A 19,153-nucleotide genomic window follows, 5' to 3' on the forward strand; every position below is an offset into this window, starting at 1 on the left:
TCTAGGTTGTCCAGGTGGGATTGCTTAGTGGGTAGATTGTTTTTCTACTTTGGCTTGTTGAGCAATAGAGGTCTATTGCTTAACGGTAAGATTGATAACTCTTTCTTACGTTTGGTGTAATCTTGTTTTGCTTTTGCTTTTGAAGATTAGTGAAAACGATTGAAAATCCTGTGAGACAGGTCGTGGTTTTACTCCCTTAAGCAAGGAGGTTTCCACGTAAAATCATTGTGTTGATTTTACTACATTTAACTTTCTGGTAATTTTCTGAATTAAAGTAAGGGACCTGGTCCATTACTCGTTAAGTGAAGGCATACATTCTATCAAGTGGTATCAGAGCAGGCACTACCTATTTGGTTAACACCAAGGAAGTGATTTTGTTCTAAGAATGGCAGCTCCACTTAACCACGAAGAAGGTCAGTCATCACACAGACCTCCTCGTTTCAATGGACACTTCTACAGTTGGTGGAAAGTTAGAATGCACGACTATCTCATGGCTGAAGATAGCGAGTTATGAGATATTATAATTGATGGACCCTTTGTTCCAATGATGGAAGTAAAGGATGGAGAAAGGACCATTACTGTTCCAAAGCCCAGGTAGAAATATGATGATGCTGACAGGAAAGAGATTGAAAAGGGTTTCAAAGCTAAAACTCTTCTAGTCTGTGGGATAGGACCTGATGAGTACAACAGAGTGTCAGCCTGTGAGTCTGCTAAAGAAATTTGGGATTGCTTGTTGACTGCACATGAAGGAACTGAACAAGTCAAAGAATCCAAGATTGACATGCTCATGTCACGATATGAGAACGTCAAAATGAAGGAAGGAGAAACTATACATGACATGTTCACCAAGTTTTCTTCTATTACAAATGAGTTGCGAAGTTTGGGTGAACCTATAAGCATGACCAAACAAGTCAGGAAAGTGCTTCGAATTCTTCCAAAGTCTTGGGAGAGCAAAGTTGATGCCATTACTGAAGCTAAAGACTTGAAGGTGCTGACCATGGATGCCTTGATTGGCAATCTTAAAACACATGAGATGAATCGAAACTATGATTTGTCAAAAAAGGAAATAAAGAAGGACAAATCATTGATGTTGAAGTATAAATCGGATGAAGATTCAAGTGATGATGATGATATGGCATATCTCATCAGTAGATTTCAAAAGATTGTGAAAAAAAACAAAATGTATAAAAGAGGAACAAATGGGACTCGAAATGTTGCTCAAGGAGATACTTGCTACAAGTGTGGAAAATCTGGACACTTCATCAGAGAGTGTCCTTTGCTCAAGACTGAAAACAAGGAACATAAAAAACACAGGGGTGATAAAGAAAACAAAAGGGACCTGGTACTTGGAAACAGAGTTCGTAAAGCTGCTGCTGATATGGTTGTCAAAAGAGCTCTTGCTGCATGGGGGGATTCTTCTAGTGACTCAGAAGATCCTGATGAGCCAAAAGATGTGTCGATGGTTGCTGTGCACGAGGAGGAAACCGTCTTCAATGAAATGTTTGCTCTCATGGCACACAAAGAAAATGAGGAAGAAGACAATCAGGTAACTCTTTTTGACATGAAAGTTGACCTGGATAAATATTCTCTTAAAAAATTGAGAACCTTGGCAAAAGTCATGTTAGATTCTGTGATAGAGTTAACATTTGAAAGAGATACCATGATTGCTGAACTTGAAATTTTAACTGAAAACAAAGGTCAATTTGAAGACACAATGTCAAGAATGGTGTCTCTAGAGTTAAAAAACTCTAAACTTAAGAACCAGTTGTGTCAGATTACTGAAGAAGCTGAAAATTTGAATGGAAAGCCAAATAGTCTGCAAGCTGAAATTCAAGAGAAATTGAAAAACTCTGAGAAAAATCTTAGTTTGTCACTTGAAAAGAATAACAAATTAGAACAGGATGTTGTGAAACTTAAGAAAGAGCTTGAAAATTCTCTTAAGTGGACCAAATCCTCAAAGTTGCTGTCAAATGTGACAAATCAGAGTAATTTCAATAAGAAAGGACTAGGAAGTCTAAACATAAGTCCTCCTTATAATCCTCACAGTAAGTATTTGTTTGTGTCCGACAATCTGTTGTGTCTGCATTGTGGTAAGAATGGACATTTGAAGAATGAGTGTGTTAGCTGGAGAAACTCATGTGAAAGATATTCTAAGTATGCTGAAAAACAAAATGTACCAAATGAGAGACCTGGTCCTACAGAGTCTGTCTCAACTCACAGATTTTCAAAGAAAAATTCTGTTCCTGCTCCTAGGTCCTTTGTTAGAAAGATTCGAAGTCTACCATATTGGGCCAAGTACAATCTGATCACTCCTTTGTCTGCCTACTGGGAACTCAAGCTGAAATGGGTTCCCAAGCTTAACAAGTGATTTTTGGTGCAGGTGAGTGAGAGGGGCAGCAGTCAATGTTGGTATATGGATAGTGGCTGCTCTAAACATATGACTGGCGATGTAAAGAACTTCCTCTCACTCAAGACCCTCCAAGGAGGAGGTGTCTCATTTGGTGATGGCAAGAAGGGGTACATTCTGGGAGTTGGCAAAGTAGGAAGATCTCTTGAAGACTCAATTGACAATGTTTACCATGTGGATGGGTTGAAGTACAGTTTACTAAGTGTGTCACAAATCTGTGACAAAGGGAATGAGGTCAAGTTTACTTCTGAAAAATGCTCTGTGGTGAGTTTAACTACAAACAAGGTAATTCTTACTGCACACAGAAGTAAAAATATGTATGTGGCGAACTTGGAAATCTCTCATGGAGATGACTTAACATGTCTCAGTGCTCAAAATGAAAGTGCTGATCTCTGGCATCGTAGGCTGGGACATGTGAGTTCATCTTTATTGAATAAGTTGATTTCAAAGGACCTGGTCCGAGGGTTGCCCAAAATGAAGTTTGCTGAAAATAAAATATGTGAAGCTTGTGTTAAAGGAAAGCAAATTAGATCATCATTCAAGCCCAAGAATCAGGTAACATCATCAAGAATCTTAGAGCTGCTTCACATGGACCTTTGTGGACCCTTGAAGATTTAAAGCAGAAATGGCAAGAAGTACATCTTGGTGATTGTTGATGACTATTCAAGATACACCTGGACGAGATTTTTGAGATCAAAGGCAGATACAGCTGATGAGCTGGTGGTGTTCTTTAAAATGATTCAAACCAAATTGAATGAAGTTGTTTGCAGCATTAGATCTGATCATGGGACAGAGTTTGAAAACTCAACTTTGGATAGATTCTGTATGGAAAATGGTACAAGCCACAACTTCTCTGCTCTAAGAACTCCTCAACAAAATGGAGTAGTGGAGAGAAAGAACAGAACCTTGGTGAACATTGCCAGAACTATGATTATCGAATCAAATCTTCCTCAAAGTTTCTGGGCTGAAGCTGTTAACACAGCATGTCATGTTACCAACAGGTGTCTAATAAGAGCTGTGCTGAACAAAACTCCATACGAACTTCTCAACAACAAGAAGCCAATGCTGAATTACCTTAGAGCCTTTGGATGCAGATGCTTTGTGCTGAACAATGGGAAGGATGATCTGGGAAAATTTGATCCCAGAAGTGATGAAGGAGTATTCGTTGGATATTCTTCATCCAGCAAAGCCTACAGAATATTCAACAAGCGGACACAATGCATTGAAGAAAGCATTCATGTTGTTTTTGATGAAAATGGAAGCTTGAAGAATGATGGATCAAATGATGATGATGATGTGTTAAAAATGCTAACATCCAAGAAGATTGAAGGTGCTGAAACTGATGCAGATCAACAACTGAAAAATGATTGTGATGATCAGAATCACAGTCTACCTGAAGAGGATGCTGAGGTTGAACAGGATGATGGGGTACCTGGTACTACTCAAAACTCCAGCCAAAGTACATCAGACTCCCTTGAAGATGATGTCACTCCTAATGAAGAAGATCATGATGATCTGCCAAAAATCAGTCTGCTGCAAGGTCAGGATGGAAGCATAGTTCATCACATCCTCTTGATAATCTCATTTCTCCTTTGAATTCTGGAATTCAAACTAGATCAAAAACAAGAAATCTAGTTGCATTCTCAGCATTCATATCATCCATTGAGCCTAAGAATGTTAAAGAAGCATTAGGTGATGCAGACTGGATCAATTCTATGCAAGAAGAACTTCATCAGTTTGAAAAAAGTAAGGTATGGTACCTGGTTCCTCGACCTGAAGGCAGAACAATAATAGGAACCAGGTGGGTATTCAGAAACAAACTTGATGAAAATGGAGCTATCACTAGAAATAAATCCAGGCTAGTGGTGCAAGGATACAATCAAGAAGAAGGAATTGACTATGATGAGACTTTTGCACCTATTGCCAGAATGGAAGCTATTAGAATCTTAATAGCTTTTGCTGCCTTTATGGGATTCAAGCTGTATCAAATGGATGTGAAGAGTGCATTTCTGAATGGAGATCTCAAAGAGGAGGTGTATGTCAAGCAACCTCCTGGTTTCGAAGATGCAGAGCTACCAAATCATGTGTTCAGATTGAATAAGGCATTATATGGTCTGAAACAAGCTCCAAGAGCTTGGTATGAAAAATTGTCAAAGTTTCTGCTGAAGAATGGTTTCAAAAGAGGCCAGATAGACAATACTTTGTTCTTACTAAAAAGAGAACAAGAGTTGCTTATCATTCAAGTTTATGTGGATGACATAATTTTTGGAGCTACTTCAGAACATCTCTGTGAAGAATTCTCATCATTAATGGGAAGGGAGTTTGAAATGAGTATGATGGGTGAGTTGACATTCTTTCTGGGGCTGCAAATCAAGCAATCATCAAATGGAACTTCAATATGCCAGGAGAAGTACATCAAAGAGCTGTTGAAGAAATTCAAAATGTTTGATTCCAAACCTATTGACACTCCTATGGGAACAAATTCCAAGATGATAGTAGAAGAATCTGATCCCCTTGTGAATCAGACAATGTACAGAGGAATCATTGGCTCCTTGCTATATCTGACTGCCAGCAGGCCTGATATTGTTTACAGTGTTGGAATGTGTGCCAGGTTTCAAGCATATCCTCGTGATTCACATCTGAAGGCTGCAAAACGCATTCTCAGATACCTGAAGAAAACAGGGGACCTGGTTCTCTTTTATCTTGCAGGTGATACTTTTGATCAGGTTGGCTTTGCAGATGCTGATTTTGCAGGTTATCAAGTTGACAGGAAAAGCACCTCTGGAATGGCTCATTTCCTTGGATCATCACTTGTCTCTTGGGGCACTAGGAAGCAGAACTCTGTAGCTCTCTCGACTGCTGAAGCTGAATACGTAGCTGCTGCAGCTTGTTGTTCTCAATTGTTGTGGATCAGGCAACACTTAGAAGATTTTGGGATCCACATCAAAGCAATTCCTCTAATGTGTGACAACACTAGTGCTGTGAGTATGGGGAAAAACCCAGTTCAGCATAAGAGAACAAAGCACATTGATGTTAGACATCATTTTTTGAGAGATCATGTTGAGAAAGGTAATATTGTGCTTACATACTGTCCAACGGAGGAACAGATTGCAGACATCTTCACCAAGGCTCTGAGCAAGGATCAATTTGAGAAAAATAGATTAAAGTTGGGAATGTTGATCTCCAAGTGATGTTTTTAGCTTCCAACAGTAGAACTCCCTTGATGGTTAGAATTGCAGTGCAGGTATCCTTTGTGTGAATCTTAAATATTTGAACAAGATCAATCTTTGTATCTTTTGTAGATATACTCTCAATAGGGACCTGCTCAGCAAAAGAAGAGGTTAGAACAATTAAGGAATGAAGTTAAACTCTATCATGGTACCTGGTGCCTGTCCAGGTTAGCATTTATACATTAAATTTAAACTTAAATTTTGACCGTTGAAAAAGCCACGTGTCAGTCATCGGTTACTCTGACCGATAAGTCCAATCGTTTCTCCCTCAAACGACGCGTCTACTCAAGGACCTGGCACCTTTTCACTTCGTATTAAAAGGGGGTCTTTTCTTCTTGAAACTCCCATCCGTCTCTTAAAATTTATCTCTCTCCTCTATCATTAAACTTCTCTCATTCAAAGACAAATCTGTCTTCTTCTTCTTTCTGTTCCTTCAACGACCCCTTCTAGTATAACAAACATGTCTTCTTCTTCATCTTCTTCTAAGAAAATGTTGGATGCCCTTAGTGAGATTGAGCCTCTAGCATTCTACTCTCCAACAACTGCTCAAGCCAGACTTCCTCCCCCACCCAGTCCTCCTCAAAATACTCCGGATAACCCTTTCTTCTCCATAGATCTAAACACTTCTGCAGTGCCCACTGGACCTGGTACATGTGAAGACATGTTGCCTGACAACATGTTTGAAGGAGATCTACCAAAACATAGGGCTTTCGAGTCTAATATTCTGGCAGCGAGTGAGGAACTCGTGATTGAAAGTCTGCCAATGATGCGAGAAGAGGCCAGAGCAGAAAACACTGATGTCCTGGAAGGAGAAGAGGTCAGGCCTTCTCAACCCATTTTCGATAAAACCCCCGATTTAGGGTGGTATTCTTCTTCTTCTTCATCTGAATCTGCAAATGAGGAAGTACCATTAAAATGGAAGGTTGAGAGTCGAAAAGGGAAAGAAAAGGTCATGGAGGAGACTCCTAAGAGACGACCTAATACAAGGTCTGCTGCACAAAAATTGATGGTAGATGCCTTGAAGGCAAGCGCACGCTCTGCTGCTGCAGTCAGAAGTGCATGAACCTTCAAGGTATCAAATTTTAAGATACCTAAAGAAAAATTGGTTGAGTTGTCTGGAGAAGAGGTTGAAAAGAAAAATAACAAGAAGAAGTCAGAAAAGAAAAGGGAAAGGGTTACAAAGAAGGTTGAAAAGTCACAGTCAAAAGGGAAGAGATCTGAGAAAAAGAGAAAGCGGACACAGGGACCTGGTCCTCAAGCCAGGAAGGTTGAGAATTTCAACTTGCAGAAGGTAGTTGACAGTCTGAGGAAACAAGCAGTTCTCGCTGGAAGAGTGTTTGATATGGGGATTATTACTCTTCCGGGCATGGACTCTCTGCATGACATGGTGGAGATCCAGTCTTGGCTGCACCTGTTCAACAAAAAATCCCCCATCCTCCATAAAGAAGAGGTTCGTGAATTCTATTAAAATGTTAAATTTCTGGAAGATGAGAGTCTTCTCACACGTGTGAACAATGTTGCTATTTCTTTGAATTAGGAGGTGTTGGGCAAAATCCTCAGAGTGCCTACAGAGGGGACCCGATCTGTGCAGGGAAAAACTTGCTCTTCAGAATTTGCATCTCTGATTTCTAAGACTCCCACAACCAAGGTTGCTGGGATCTATAAGAAAATTATGAAGAGTGACTATCAGCTGGTCTTTGAGTTTGTCAACAAAGTGATTCTCCCTCGCACTGAAAAGAGAACACTTGCTACTGCTGCTGACTTGTACGTCATGGAGATGCTGTGCAGCTTTGAGGCTCTGTGCCTTCCTAGTCTCATGATTGAACACATTCACAAAACAGTTATTGAGAGGAAAGGAGTACATGGAATGGGGTATGGATACTTTCTCACTAAAGTATTCGAGCACTTTCAGATTCCTCTTGGTGTTGGCAAGGTAGGGACAGTTAAACAAACTATCTCTGAGCATACCTTGTTTGAATGTGAATGTATTGAAGGCAGAGGCTTACCAAAAAGCAAGATGGCTCAACTTCTTGAGGACCTGGATCAGCTTAAACATGAGACTGAAGAACTCACTGTGCGGTTGAATAGTAAAGAGGCTGAAATTGCTGTACTCAAAGCAGAGCTGCTTACTGCACAAAGTGAGGGACCTGGTTCTTCAGCTGTACAAACACTGGAGAGAGAGAACAATGAGTTGAAGGCGACGATAACTGCCCTGCAAGAAAAGGCCATCAAGGATAATGATGCTGCCAATGCACGACTCACTCTTGTTATCCAGTCTCTATCCAAAACTCCCCCCTCTTCCTGAACTGTGATATATCCTTCCCTGTGACTCTTTTGTTGTGTGGCTAATCATCGTGTTAATGGATTTTTAGTTTGTTTTTAATGTATTTATGTTATAATGGCATGTTGGTTACTTTATTCCTTTGCTGTTCTTCCTATGTTCTTTTGTGAATGCTTTTCCTCTACTGTTTTGGTTGCTGATTCGCTCTGATCTTGTTCAGTATTTATGTTGACTCAATGGTTTACTGCATATCTTTTTTATGATTCCAAAAGGGGGAAGTAAACTGTAAGTAGCTAAATAAGGGAGAATATACAGAAAGGGGGAATACAAAGTCAGGGGGAACGATTTTGATATCATTGTTTGTCATCATCAAAAAGGGGGAAAATGTTATTTGTAGTTTTGATGATTTGACAAACTTAGGGACCTCATAAAGGTACTGGGTTTTCTGGGTTTTCTACTTGAGTATTGCAGGTGTATTGCTCGAAGTATTGCAGATGAAACAAAACTCAGGGACCTAATAGAGGTACCAGGCTCTCATGATGATGAGCCAGTCAACAGCCAGCTGGAGATGGTGCAGAAAGTAGGTGCACACTTCCCGATGGCGTCAGAAAGTGTGACCCTTCCAGCCAATGGCAAAGAAGTTTAGGAAAGTGACTTGCCCATATAAAAGGCACTTTCCTAAACACTTCTCTCTAGTTTTTGCAACTTGATAAACACTTTTCAAGAACTCTTGCAAAGGCTAACACAAAGCATATGCAGAATCATTCCTAGGACAACTGCAACATCTGGAGCTTTTCGTCTAGTTGTTTAGGAATTTATTCTCTTGTTCTTAAATTGTAAACCACTCCTAAATCTATAAAGGAATTGGTGTGTTGCGTTGAAAGTCTAGGTTGTCCAGGTGGGATAGCTTAGTAGGTAGATTGTTTTTCTACTTTGGCTTGTTGAGCAATAGAGGTCTATTGCTTAACGGTAAGATTGATAACTCTTTCTTACGTTTGGTGTAATCGTGTTTCGCTTTTGCTTTTGAAGATTAGTGAAAACAATTGAAAATCCTGTGAGACAGGTCGTGGTTTTACTCCCTTAAGCAAGGAGGTTTCCACGTAAAATCATTGTGTTGATTTTACTGCATTTAACTTTCTGGTAATTGCCACACCTTACTATCTCGCATTAGAAGCACATATATTTTCTAGTTGCCTCACCACACTTATTACAAGCTTATTAGTAAGATTATTTGTGTAAACTCATTTAAATGTTAACTTTCATTAACCACCTAGACTTGATTTATACTACCACAAAGACATACTTTAAGTTACCTTAATCAATAACTCTCTCTATGCTCAGTTATGAAATCCACACACACATTAAGGCTTATAACCTTATTACAGACTTATTTGACATGACGGCAACTTCATACTTTATTCTAATCATTATCCCTACTTTTTCGGGATTACTATATTTCTAACTTCAAACTTCCAACTCTGGGCAATTCTACTACTAGTGGCTCACAATATCACAAATCGCGCTATCTTTTTGGTTACAGTACTACACAAATGTTCTTGAACGTACTTTTTTTTCTTAAAGGTATCATCTATATATACATGTTCAATAAGGGGTTTTGGACATACATTTTTATTTAAGGTATCATAAATAGAAAGGTTCAAGAAGGGGTCTGAGAGCATGCTATAATTTTATTTCTCAATACAAGATTTAGGTGGAGAAAAACAAGAGTGCATCTTTTCGAATAAAATAAAGGTGACCGCACTTTTGAGATCTTCTCGAACCCTTGTACAATAACTTAGTATTTTGTTAGATAAATCTGAAGGGGCATATTGACAAGAATATGGATTTTACTATGTGTAGCACCTCAAAGATGAGGCATAGTGGAAGATGGACTTTACTATCTATAGCATACGTTTGCTGCAGAATACCAAGTTTGGTCTAAAATATTTGGTAGTGTGTGTTTTAATGTTATGTTTATATTATTGATTTGAGACAGTATTTTAAAGATAAGACATCCATTAGTTGTTCCCCAAGTTTTTGAGCCCTTGGCCATGTTCGGGAAGTCTTGGTGCTTGCCCTTTACATTTGTGGGAGAGCATATTCATTTATGGAGGGTCATAGGTCTTGATTTCTATGTTCGTGGACATTCTGTTACATTTGAAGAGATTTAGTTAACCATACCTCCACATTCACAAATAGGATCTAAGCTCATGGACAGGCTCTGTGTTCACGGATTTAAATGATAGGTAGTATAACTTTCCATTTAACGAATTCAACATGCATATTTTCAAAAGAATTGAGTTTAGAGGCAATTTTGGAGCTCATTTCTTAAAGGATATTATAGGTATTTGTGGGAAATTGTCATCTGATTGTGTGGGTGTGGTCCGAAGGTTGGTTCTTTTGTATATTTCACCTTTTTATAACTTGCTCCTCTATTTGTATATTATGTATTGTATCTACATTTTTACTCTTTGTGCCATTTTGTATTTCTATTCATGTTTATGTTCTTATTTTAAGATATTAATTTTCACTTGCTTAATAGGGTTTTATAATAGGTGTTATCATGGCCTGATTTTGAGTCGTGACACTCTATCTTACAAGCAACCACTTTAATCCAATAAAAGGGTATAGTTCAAGTAACATAAAATTCGTTGGTGTTGTGAAGTGTAACTCAGATGTTTAGAATTTGTAGAAATTTAGCAAGTAGCTTTTACTCACTTTTTCAAATTACGCTTGTTATTATTTTTGTCTAATGTAGGATTTTCTACAGTTTATGCCCGACACTAGGAGTCAAGGATCACCTTTCATTCTTATTGACCTAGAAACTGAAAAAACATTCAGGAGATGAAGGTTATATTTTGTAATGGATGATGAGAATGTTCATAGGTTGGAAGATAAGGCTAATGCATAAATGGGCCATATTGTGGCCAATAGACTTCCATGGGTTGAAAATGCAACTTTCAACATCACTAGCACGATGTTGCACTTAATGGGCATGAAAGGCTTCTTCTATGGTCTACCTCTAGAAGACACAAACAAACATATTAAAATTTTAATTGGGTGTGTCTTAAAATACTTTGATGAGTTGTTTCTAGCTTACAACATTTCTTGTATCTCTCAAGAAGGAATCAAATTGACCTTTTTTTCATTATGTCTGACTGGTGAAGCAACTACATGACTTGGATTAGAAGCATCCATCACTACCTGGATAGAGATTATAGGTGCATTCCTGCATCGGCTCTTTCCTTTAAGTACTAAGTAGATATGCCCAACTTAGGGATGAGATTAGCTACTCAAGGTAAGTTCCAAGTTAAGCACTATAGGAAGCTTGGTTTACATTTTAAAAGATTATAGTTCAGTCATAAGCTACCAGATATGGTCCATAGATGTTGATCGTGGAAATTAGAGTAAATGTTAAGTATGATTTATCATTCGTAATTAAATCTTTGAGCTGTAAAGTAATCCATAGAAATCATGCTAGTTTTTCATCTTTGAGCTTTGATTTACGGTCCCCATCTAGGGTCCATAGTTCCTTTTACGGCATGTAGATGGTGTCTGTAAACCCCAAAGTTCTATAAAAAAATTTTTATCTTATTATTGTTTGATCTTGAATTAAGAACCACTGAGGTCTTACAAAAGGCTTGGAAGGTAAGAAATTGCTTCAAAAAAGGTTAAAGTTTGAGTTTGGAAGAGATAAAAAGAAAAGGGGGAGAAGGAGGTTTAATTAGATTGTGAAAAGAACAAGGCCATGATTATATCGATACTCAAACATGGTTCAAATCCAATCACAGAAATACTTTTGTTCAGAGCCATATATGTTAGAATCAAGCCTTATCAAATGGCTTTAGAAAACTTCTCTTCATTCTTACTCTCCAAGAAAATGAATTTATACCACTTTCCGATCTCAATTTGGTCTATATGGTATAAAAATTGGACTTAACCTATGGATTCATTGGAGAATGACATATGGAAAATAGGACAGGTCAAATATGAGTCAAAGTCATGATATCATGATGAAGGTTTGTCTAGCTCCAAAAGTAAGTCATCGGACCCAATATACCAATAAGACAAAAGCTATGGTGACAACTCGGCAGCTACAAGAGATATCACGATCCCAAGATCTCCACCATTTGTTAATCTACTACAATTATGTTTACTTGGAGTGCTCTTGCTAGGGCGGTGCCCCAGAGGTCAACTTTCAGAGGCTGCTTTAGGGCGCGCTGAGAAGCGCAACTCCCCAACCTCTTCCCCATATTTTTGACAAACTTTCTTCTTAGTTTTTCAATTCTAAACCCTCTAATTTCAATTGGTTTTCCCCCCAAACACTTAGAATCGATAATATGTTCAAAATATTCTAGATTCAACTGGAAATCACACCTAATTACATGAATCAAACTCAAGAAACTTCAACCACAAGAGCCCACAAGAATTCAAACGAATTTACATCAAGAACTCATAGGATTTACTTTCAAAACAATATAACTTCACTGAATTAAATTATAATTGGCACATATGTGATCTCATATACCTCGTAGGGGTCACTCTTTGACAAAATCTACAAGCGATTTTTGAAGAATTTGACGAATCTTGCTCCTTCTCCTCTTTTCTCTTCTCTTAAACCCTAACTCAATATCGTAAAAGTGTAAAATGAATCCTATAAGTTTAGACCCTGATTAATTACCAAAAAATAAAATTGAGTCATGGGGTATGAAAAAAAGACCATAATCCCCTTCTAAAATTCGGTTTAGACTTTCCTTCTTATTTGAACAACCAAACTTCAAGAGGGTATATACGGAGTCGCGCAAACTAGGTGGCGTTGGAAAGATTATTCCAAGATCTTTCCTATGATATCTGGAAACACACTAAATCATCCTGAATTAAGAGTTATGGTCATTTGAAGTTGATTAAAAACTCAATTTAACATACGTAACAAATTTTTGAGATTCTTTTATATTCTTTCTAAAAATGACTAATTCCATTTTTTTAACTTCTTTCTAGTTCTTTCAGTTAACGAGATGTTACATTATTATTATAATTTATTTCATTCATAAAATTTATTAAACTCACGTACCTTTAAACTATTTTGAGAAATTCAATTACACTATTTTTTGAGATATAAACAAATTGTTACATCATTACAATCATCTCAAAAGTAATATATCTTGATGAGCGAAAATAAAGAAAAGGGAAAAGGGTCAAATATGCCCCTTAATTATTCGAAAGGTTTAGATATACTCCTCGTTTAAAGTTTGGCTCACTCGTGCTCTCGTTGTCCAAATTTTCGCATAGATATGTCCATACGGGCGTTAGTTGGTCTGCTAGACATATCCAACTCATTTTTCATTTCTTTTTGACCTTACAATATGATATTTATACGAAAATGGAAATGATCAATTATGCCCCTAAAAAGTTCGGACCCATAAACACTATTTTAAACAAACTATCCGACCCGTTCTAAATAATTTTGTTTAGTTTTTATTTATTTTTGGTAAATCTCAAAAATGAGTAATTGATTAATAAAAAAGAGGAAAATTTTGGGGAAAAAATAACTATAAAATTTACGCCACAAATTCACAAATAAATATAGTAACCTTAAATTCAACAATTTCAATAACTTTTTTTGTTTTTATTTATTTTTAATAAATCTCAAAAATAAGTAATTGACTGATAAAAAATAGGAAATATATATATATAAAAAATTAACGCCAAAAATTCACAAATAAATATTGTTACCTTAAATTCAATAATTTTAACAATTTTTTTAATTTTATATTTTTTTCATATTTTTTCTATTTTTTATTAATCAATTATTTATTTTTGAGATTTTTCAAAAAAATAAATAGAAAATAATTATTAAAATTATTGAATTTAAGGTATGTGTGTGTGTATGTAGGTGTGGGTGTGTGGGTGTGTGTGTGCGCATGCATGTGTGCGTGGCGTTAATTTTATATTTTTTCATTTTTTTATTTATCAATTACTCATTTTCAAGATTTATAAAAAAATAAAAAAAATTATTGAAATTATTAAATTTGAGGTTACTATATTTATTTATGAATTTTTGGCGTTAATTTTATATTATTTTCATATTTCTCCTATTTTTCATTAATATCTTACAAATTTTTGAGATTTATCAAAAAAACTGAAAATTTAAATAAAATTGTTTAAAATGGGTTGGGTAGTTTATTTGAAGAGGGGGGGGGGTTGATCTATGGGTAGGATTAGGTATTTATGGTCCGAATTTTGTAGGGGCATAATTGATCCCTTTTCATTTTCATATAAATGTTTATGTGGTAAGGTCAAAATGACATTACAACTCCATGTGACATCTAAAAAAATGGAAAATGAGTTAGATATGTCCAGCAGACCAATTATTAACGACCATAAGGGCATATTTATGCGAAAAGTTGGACGACGAGGACATGAGTGAGACAAACTTTAAACGAGGATATATCTAGATCTCTTCGAATAATTAAGGGACATATTTGACCCTTTTCCCAAAAAAAAAGACTAACCGAGATTAAGAGTATATAGATCCTAACCTTTGAAATTGTAGTAGGACACATTTTAAAATTTGAAAAACTTATTGACATATACCAGAGATAACTTTACTGGACTGGATCCCATATTTGATGAAATCTCTTACTTGGTAAGTACACTAGATACTTTTACCATATTCTTGTCTCAATAATAAGGGTCCTTTTAGCATAAAAAAATTGAACAATGTTTAGTAAACGGATCATCTTTGAACATTTATTAGGCATAATATATAAATGGGCAAAGGGTCAAATATATCCTTAAACTAAACGAAATAGTTTAAATATATCCTTCGTTATACTTGCGGTCCAAATATATCCCTCATGTTATATACTTTGAGTCCAAATATACCCCTCTCATTATACTTTAGTGCAAATATATCCTTAACTATGACGGAAAAACATGTGACAAGCTCAAAATCAAATTATTTACTATCAATTTCTTAGAAATTCACTTGTGCAACTCATCCCGATTCATTCCTTTAGTTTTGAGTTCTTGTTTTCATATTTTCATTCATTATTCAATTTTTAAATTTCTTGTACTAGAAATAATAAAATATTCATATCACACAATATCATTGTGCTGCATTTTTCCGTCACAAATTAAAAATCTTCAAATTTATTTCTATAAAATAAATCATTGTACCCACATCTTCTTACTATTATAAAAGTACAAGAAAATTAATGAACGTAGGCTGTCATTGATTTTCGGATGCTGAAAATTCTTAGAAAGCATGATAAATATTTTTTAAATAAAAATCATCTTAATTTTTTAATACGATAAATTATTAGCTTCTTTTAAGAAGAAGATGCAAATAAAAGAATTCAAAGCGGAGGAATTGAGTTTCTACAAGAATTAAGTATTTGAAATTGAGATGCATTATTTAATTTTAAGCTTTTGATCACGTATTTTTCAAAAAAATTAAGGATATTTGTGTCAAAGTATAATCACAAGGGTATATTTGAACCCAAAATATAACGGAAGGAGTATATTTGGACCTAAAGTATAACAAAGGGCATATTTAAATTATTTCCAATAGTACAAGGGTATATTTGACCCTTTGCCCTATATAAATATGTCATTTAACTTGAATTTAATTATCATTATGCTTTCTAATTTTGGATGTACACAAGCAAACATTTAAACTTGTATAAAATTAAATAAATGCTCACATGTGTCTTACGTGATTTTCAATGGGGATCCATAATCCATTTGGCCTTTTCTACTTATTAGGACGAGTCTGGAACCTAAATAAGCCACAAAAATAAAAGTAATCAAAATAAATCACTATTTTGGGAATTAACTAAAATAGGTTTAGTGGAAGAAAAAACTTCACTTTATCTAATATTCTAAACATTTCCGTTAGTCTCATAAAGTGTATATTTTAATAAATAACGAAACTATTTATTACACTTTATAAAGTGTTACACTTTGTACAGTGAAACTTTTTATTACACTTAACAAAGTGGAACTTTTCTTACACTTAATAAAGTAAAAGAAAAAATTATGTTTTACAAAGAGAAATATTTTTATGTTTTGAAGATTTATGTAACAACCCTTTTCGATTTTTTGAGTATTAAAATTTTTGTGCCATAAAATACTTTCTGATAGATTCTAAATGGGTATTTTGGGACTATTCGTAACAACGATTATGAAATTAGGGGTAATTTTTGTTAGGACCAGAAATAAGGAGGTGTAAATGCGGAAGCTAGCAAAGCAAACCTCGAAAGACCACGAGTAAGAAGATAACGAGAAATATACCAAAAGACACAGAGATTTAACGTGGTTCGGTCAATCGACCTACGTCCACAAAGGAGATGAGCAATCCACAATAAATATGAGAGTACAAAATACAGAGAGAAACAATCTCAACCAATTCACTCAGAATACATGGGAGGTTCACACAAGTGATAACGTATCAAGCTTGTGACCCACAAATTCTCCCTCTAACCAAAACTCTCAAAGCCCTTAAGACTACATTGTGAATGCTAATTAAGTTAGAAGGAACATGCCTCTATTTATCGAGTCCTAAACCTTTTCCTACCAAAAAAAGAATTAGTCAATTCAAAACTTTTTCCTAAAAGGAAAACCTATTTATGGTAAGAAATTTAGGGCAAATAAAACCCAACAAATCTCCCCCTTGGCCTGAATTTCTGACAAAATAAATTTGTCCACCTTCTCAACTTAATATTCAACAACTTGTTTCTCCTCTCCATAATCTCCTTTGCAAAATTTATGTCTCAACACAAAGAATCTCTCTGAAACAATTTCTCCAACAAAATCTTCATTACTGTCAAAAAGGTTACTGCTAGAACTACACCGCCAAGATGAACACCTCTTTCTAACCTGGTTCAATAATCGATTATCGAACCACTGAACCTTACTCCGTCATTGAATCTGGCTCTGATACCAATTGTTAGGACCGGAAATAAGCAGGTGTAAATGCAAAAGCTAGTAAAGCAAACCTCGAAAGACCACGAGTAAGAAGACAACGAGAAATATATTAAAGGACACAGAGATTTTACGTGGTTCGGTCAATCGACCTATGTCCACAAAGGAGATGAGCAATCCACTATAAATATGAGAGTACCAAATACAGAGAGAAACAACCTCAACCAATTCACTCGGAATACATGAGAGGTTCACACAAGTGATAACGTATCAAGCTTGTGACCCACAAATTCTCCCTCTAACCAAAACTCTAAAAGCCCTTAAGACTACATTGTGAATGCTAATTAAGTTAGAAGAAATATGCCTCTATTTATAGAGTCCTAAACCTTTTCCTACCAAAAAAAGGATTAGTCAATTCAAAACCTCTTCCTAAAAGGAGGAAAACCTATTTATGGTAAGAAATTTAGGGCAAATAAAACCCAACAATTTTAACAATTAATTTAATTGGTGGTTAAATAAGATAGAATTAAAATTTATAGTGAGTCACTTTTACCACTTTTATAATGGGTCATTTATAATAGTTAGGGTAAACAAATAGTTTGTAAAAGAGAAGAGCAAGAGGAGAACAAAGTGAAGCGGCGATAACATCAGGTAGTTTCAAAACTATGCGTTAATGTGTATTCACTAAATATATTTAGACGTCTTATTATATGTATTATTGGATATATAGAAGATAATTGTGAATCGTTGAAAGTTTTGGTTCTTAAAGGCTAAATTTATTATTATTATATATGTGGCTGGAAAGGATTGACTTGTGAAACTAGTTTTATCATAATGTAAATTAATTTTGAAGAATTGAAGTTACAACTTATTGCAGCTTGTGATTCTCCTAACTAGTTTATCGTTAATAAATGGTAAAAGAAAATTATTTCATATTATTTTCCAAGAATTGAAAGTTAATTAATATAATTTGTTGGTGTAGGACATTGTTATTTGAAAACATTGAGATTACAGTGATTAGCTAGATAATATAATTGGTGATTTTGATAGTGTTGATGTATTGAAAATTGGATTGAGACTTGCAGGCGTCATTCACGTGACTTAAGTTGGAAATTATTGTATGACTCATTAATGCTTTGCAGTGAAGTGAGTTATTACCATTATAAATTTATATTATATAGATCAAATAGTGTTGCACGAAAGTGAAAGGTTTTGGATGTTTCACATAATCTTAATAGCTCGTTATAAATTTAGTTTCGGCATATAAAATAGGTAATTAAATATTATGTGTATTATTTTAGTTAAATTCTATTAAAGTTATGCTAATTGGAGGAGTTAAGACTTACCTTAGGTTTGAACTTTAGGAAATTAATTATGAAATTAGGTGAGTTTTTTGGTCTAGGCTATACATAGAATAATATGAGTGTTTATAGAGTTGTTAACTAACAAATTATGCATATATACTTGATAGATTGAAAAGGTTCGAAGGCATTGAGGAAAAGAAAAGTATCAGAGAAGTGGTTGTTTGACTTCGGTTCTTCGGTGGAGGTAGGTTATGGTTTATGTTATTTGATAGTAAACTCTTAATAGTGATTGATATGCATTGAATGATATTATAAAGTTTCTATGTACTTGATTTTGTGGTGTGGCTTGCTTGTGTGTTTTGTGATTGATCTAAAATTCTGAGACCGTGAAATTTATATTCTTGAACCCTCTTTATCAAAGTGATGCCTTGAATAAAGAACGTTTGATGAAATAATATAACAATGAATTGAAAGTGGTGATAATAAATGATAAATTAACGGTATTCTTGGATCAGAGTGTCACATTCCGACACAGTTTTCGTGGATCAGAGTATCACGTTCCGATACGGTATTCTTGGATCGGAGTGTGACATTCCGACACAGTATAATTAGATCGGAGTGTCACGTTCCGACATGGTGTAATTGGATCGGAGTGTCACATTCCGACACGGTATAATTAGATCGAAGTGTAACGCTCCGACACAGTAACATTAAGGGAAAAGGTGTCACGACCCAAACCGGGTACGACTGGCATCCACACTTACCCTCCTATGTGAGCGAACCAACCAATCTAAACCTTAACATTTCAATGTAATAACAACAGAAAGTAATGCGGAAGACTTAAACTCATTAATAAAAACCAATTCAACAACTATCAATATTCAACATCTATTATTCCCAAAACTTGGAAGTCATCATCACAAGAACATCTACTTTAAACTACTAATTCTAAGAGTTTCTAAGAAGCTAAAAATACATAAGAAACTAGTCCATGCCGGAAGTTCAA

The 19,153-nt window shown here is 35.4% G+C and overlaps 1 protein-coding gene across 1 annotated transcript; it reads left to right on the forward strand.

Moving 5' to 3' along the window:
• Positions 1-385: 385 nt before the first annotated feature.
• Positions 386-2,368, forward strand: LOC138348123 (uncharacterized). Its single transcript, XM_069296734.1, has 2 exons — positions 386-507; positions 619-2,368. The coding sequence occupies exons 1-2, from the start codon at positions 386-388 to the stop codon at positions 2,366-2,368; spliced, it is 1,872 nt and encodes a 623-aa protein (XP_069152835.1).
• Positions 2,369-19,153: the final 16,785 nt, after the last annotated feature.

Source organism: Solanum lycopersicum, chromosome 4 (assembly GCF_036512215.1).
Source record: "Solanum lycopersicum chromosome 4, SLM_r2.1".
Lineage (NCBI taxonomy): Eukaryota > Viridiplantae > Streptophyta > Magnoliopsida > Solanales > Solanaceae > Solanum > Solanum lycopersicum.

What these genes read in the sequence shown, in the direction of transcription:
- LOC138348123 (XM_069296734.1), top strand. Translation starts at nt 386, where the DNA reads ATGGCAGCTCCACTTAACCACGAAGAAGGTCAGTCATCACACAGACCT. An exon ending in CTCATGGCTGAAGATAGCGA is followed by an intron (nt 508 to 618) that starts GTTATGAGATAT and finishes TGATGCTGACAG; the next exon opens with GAAAGAGATTGAAAAGGGTT.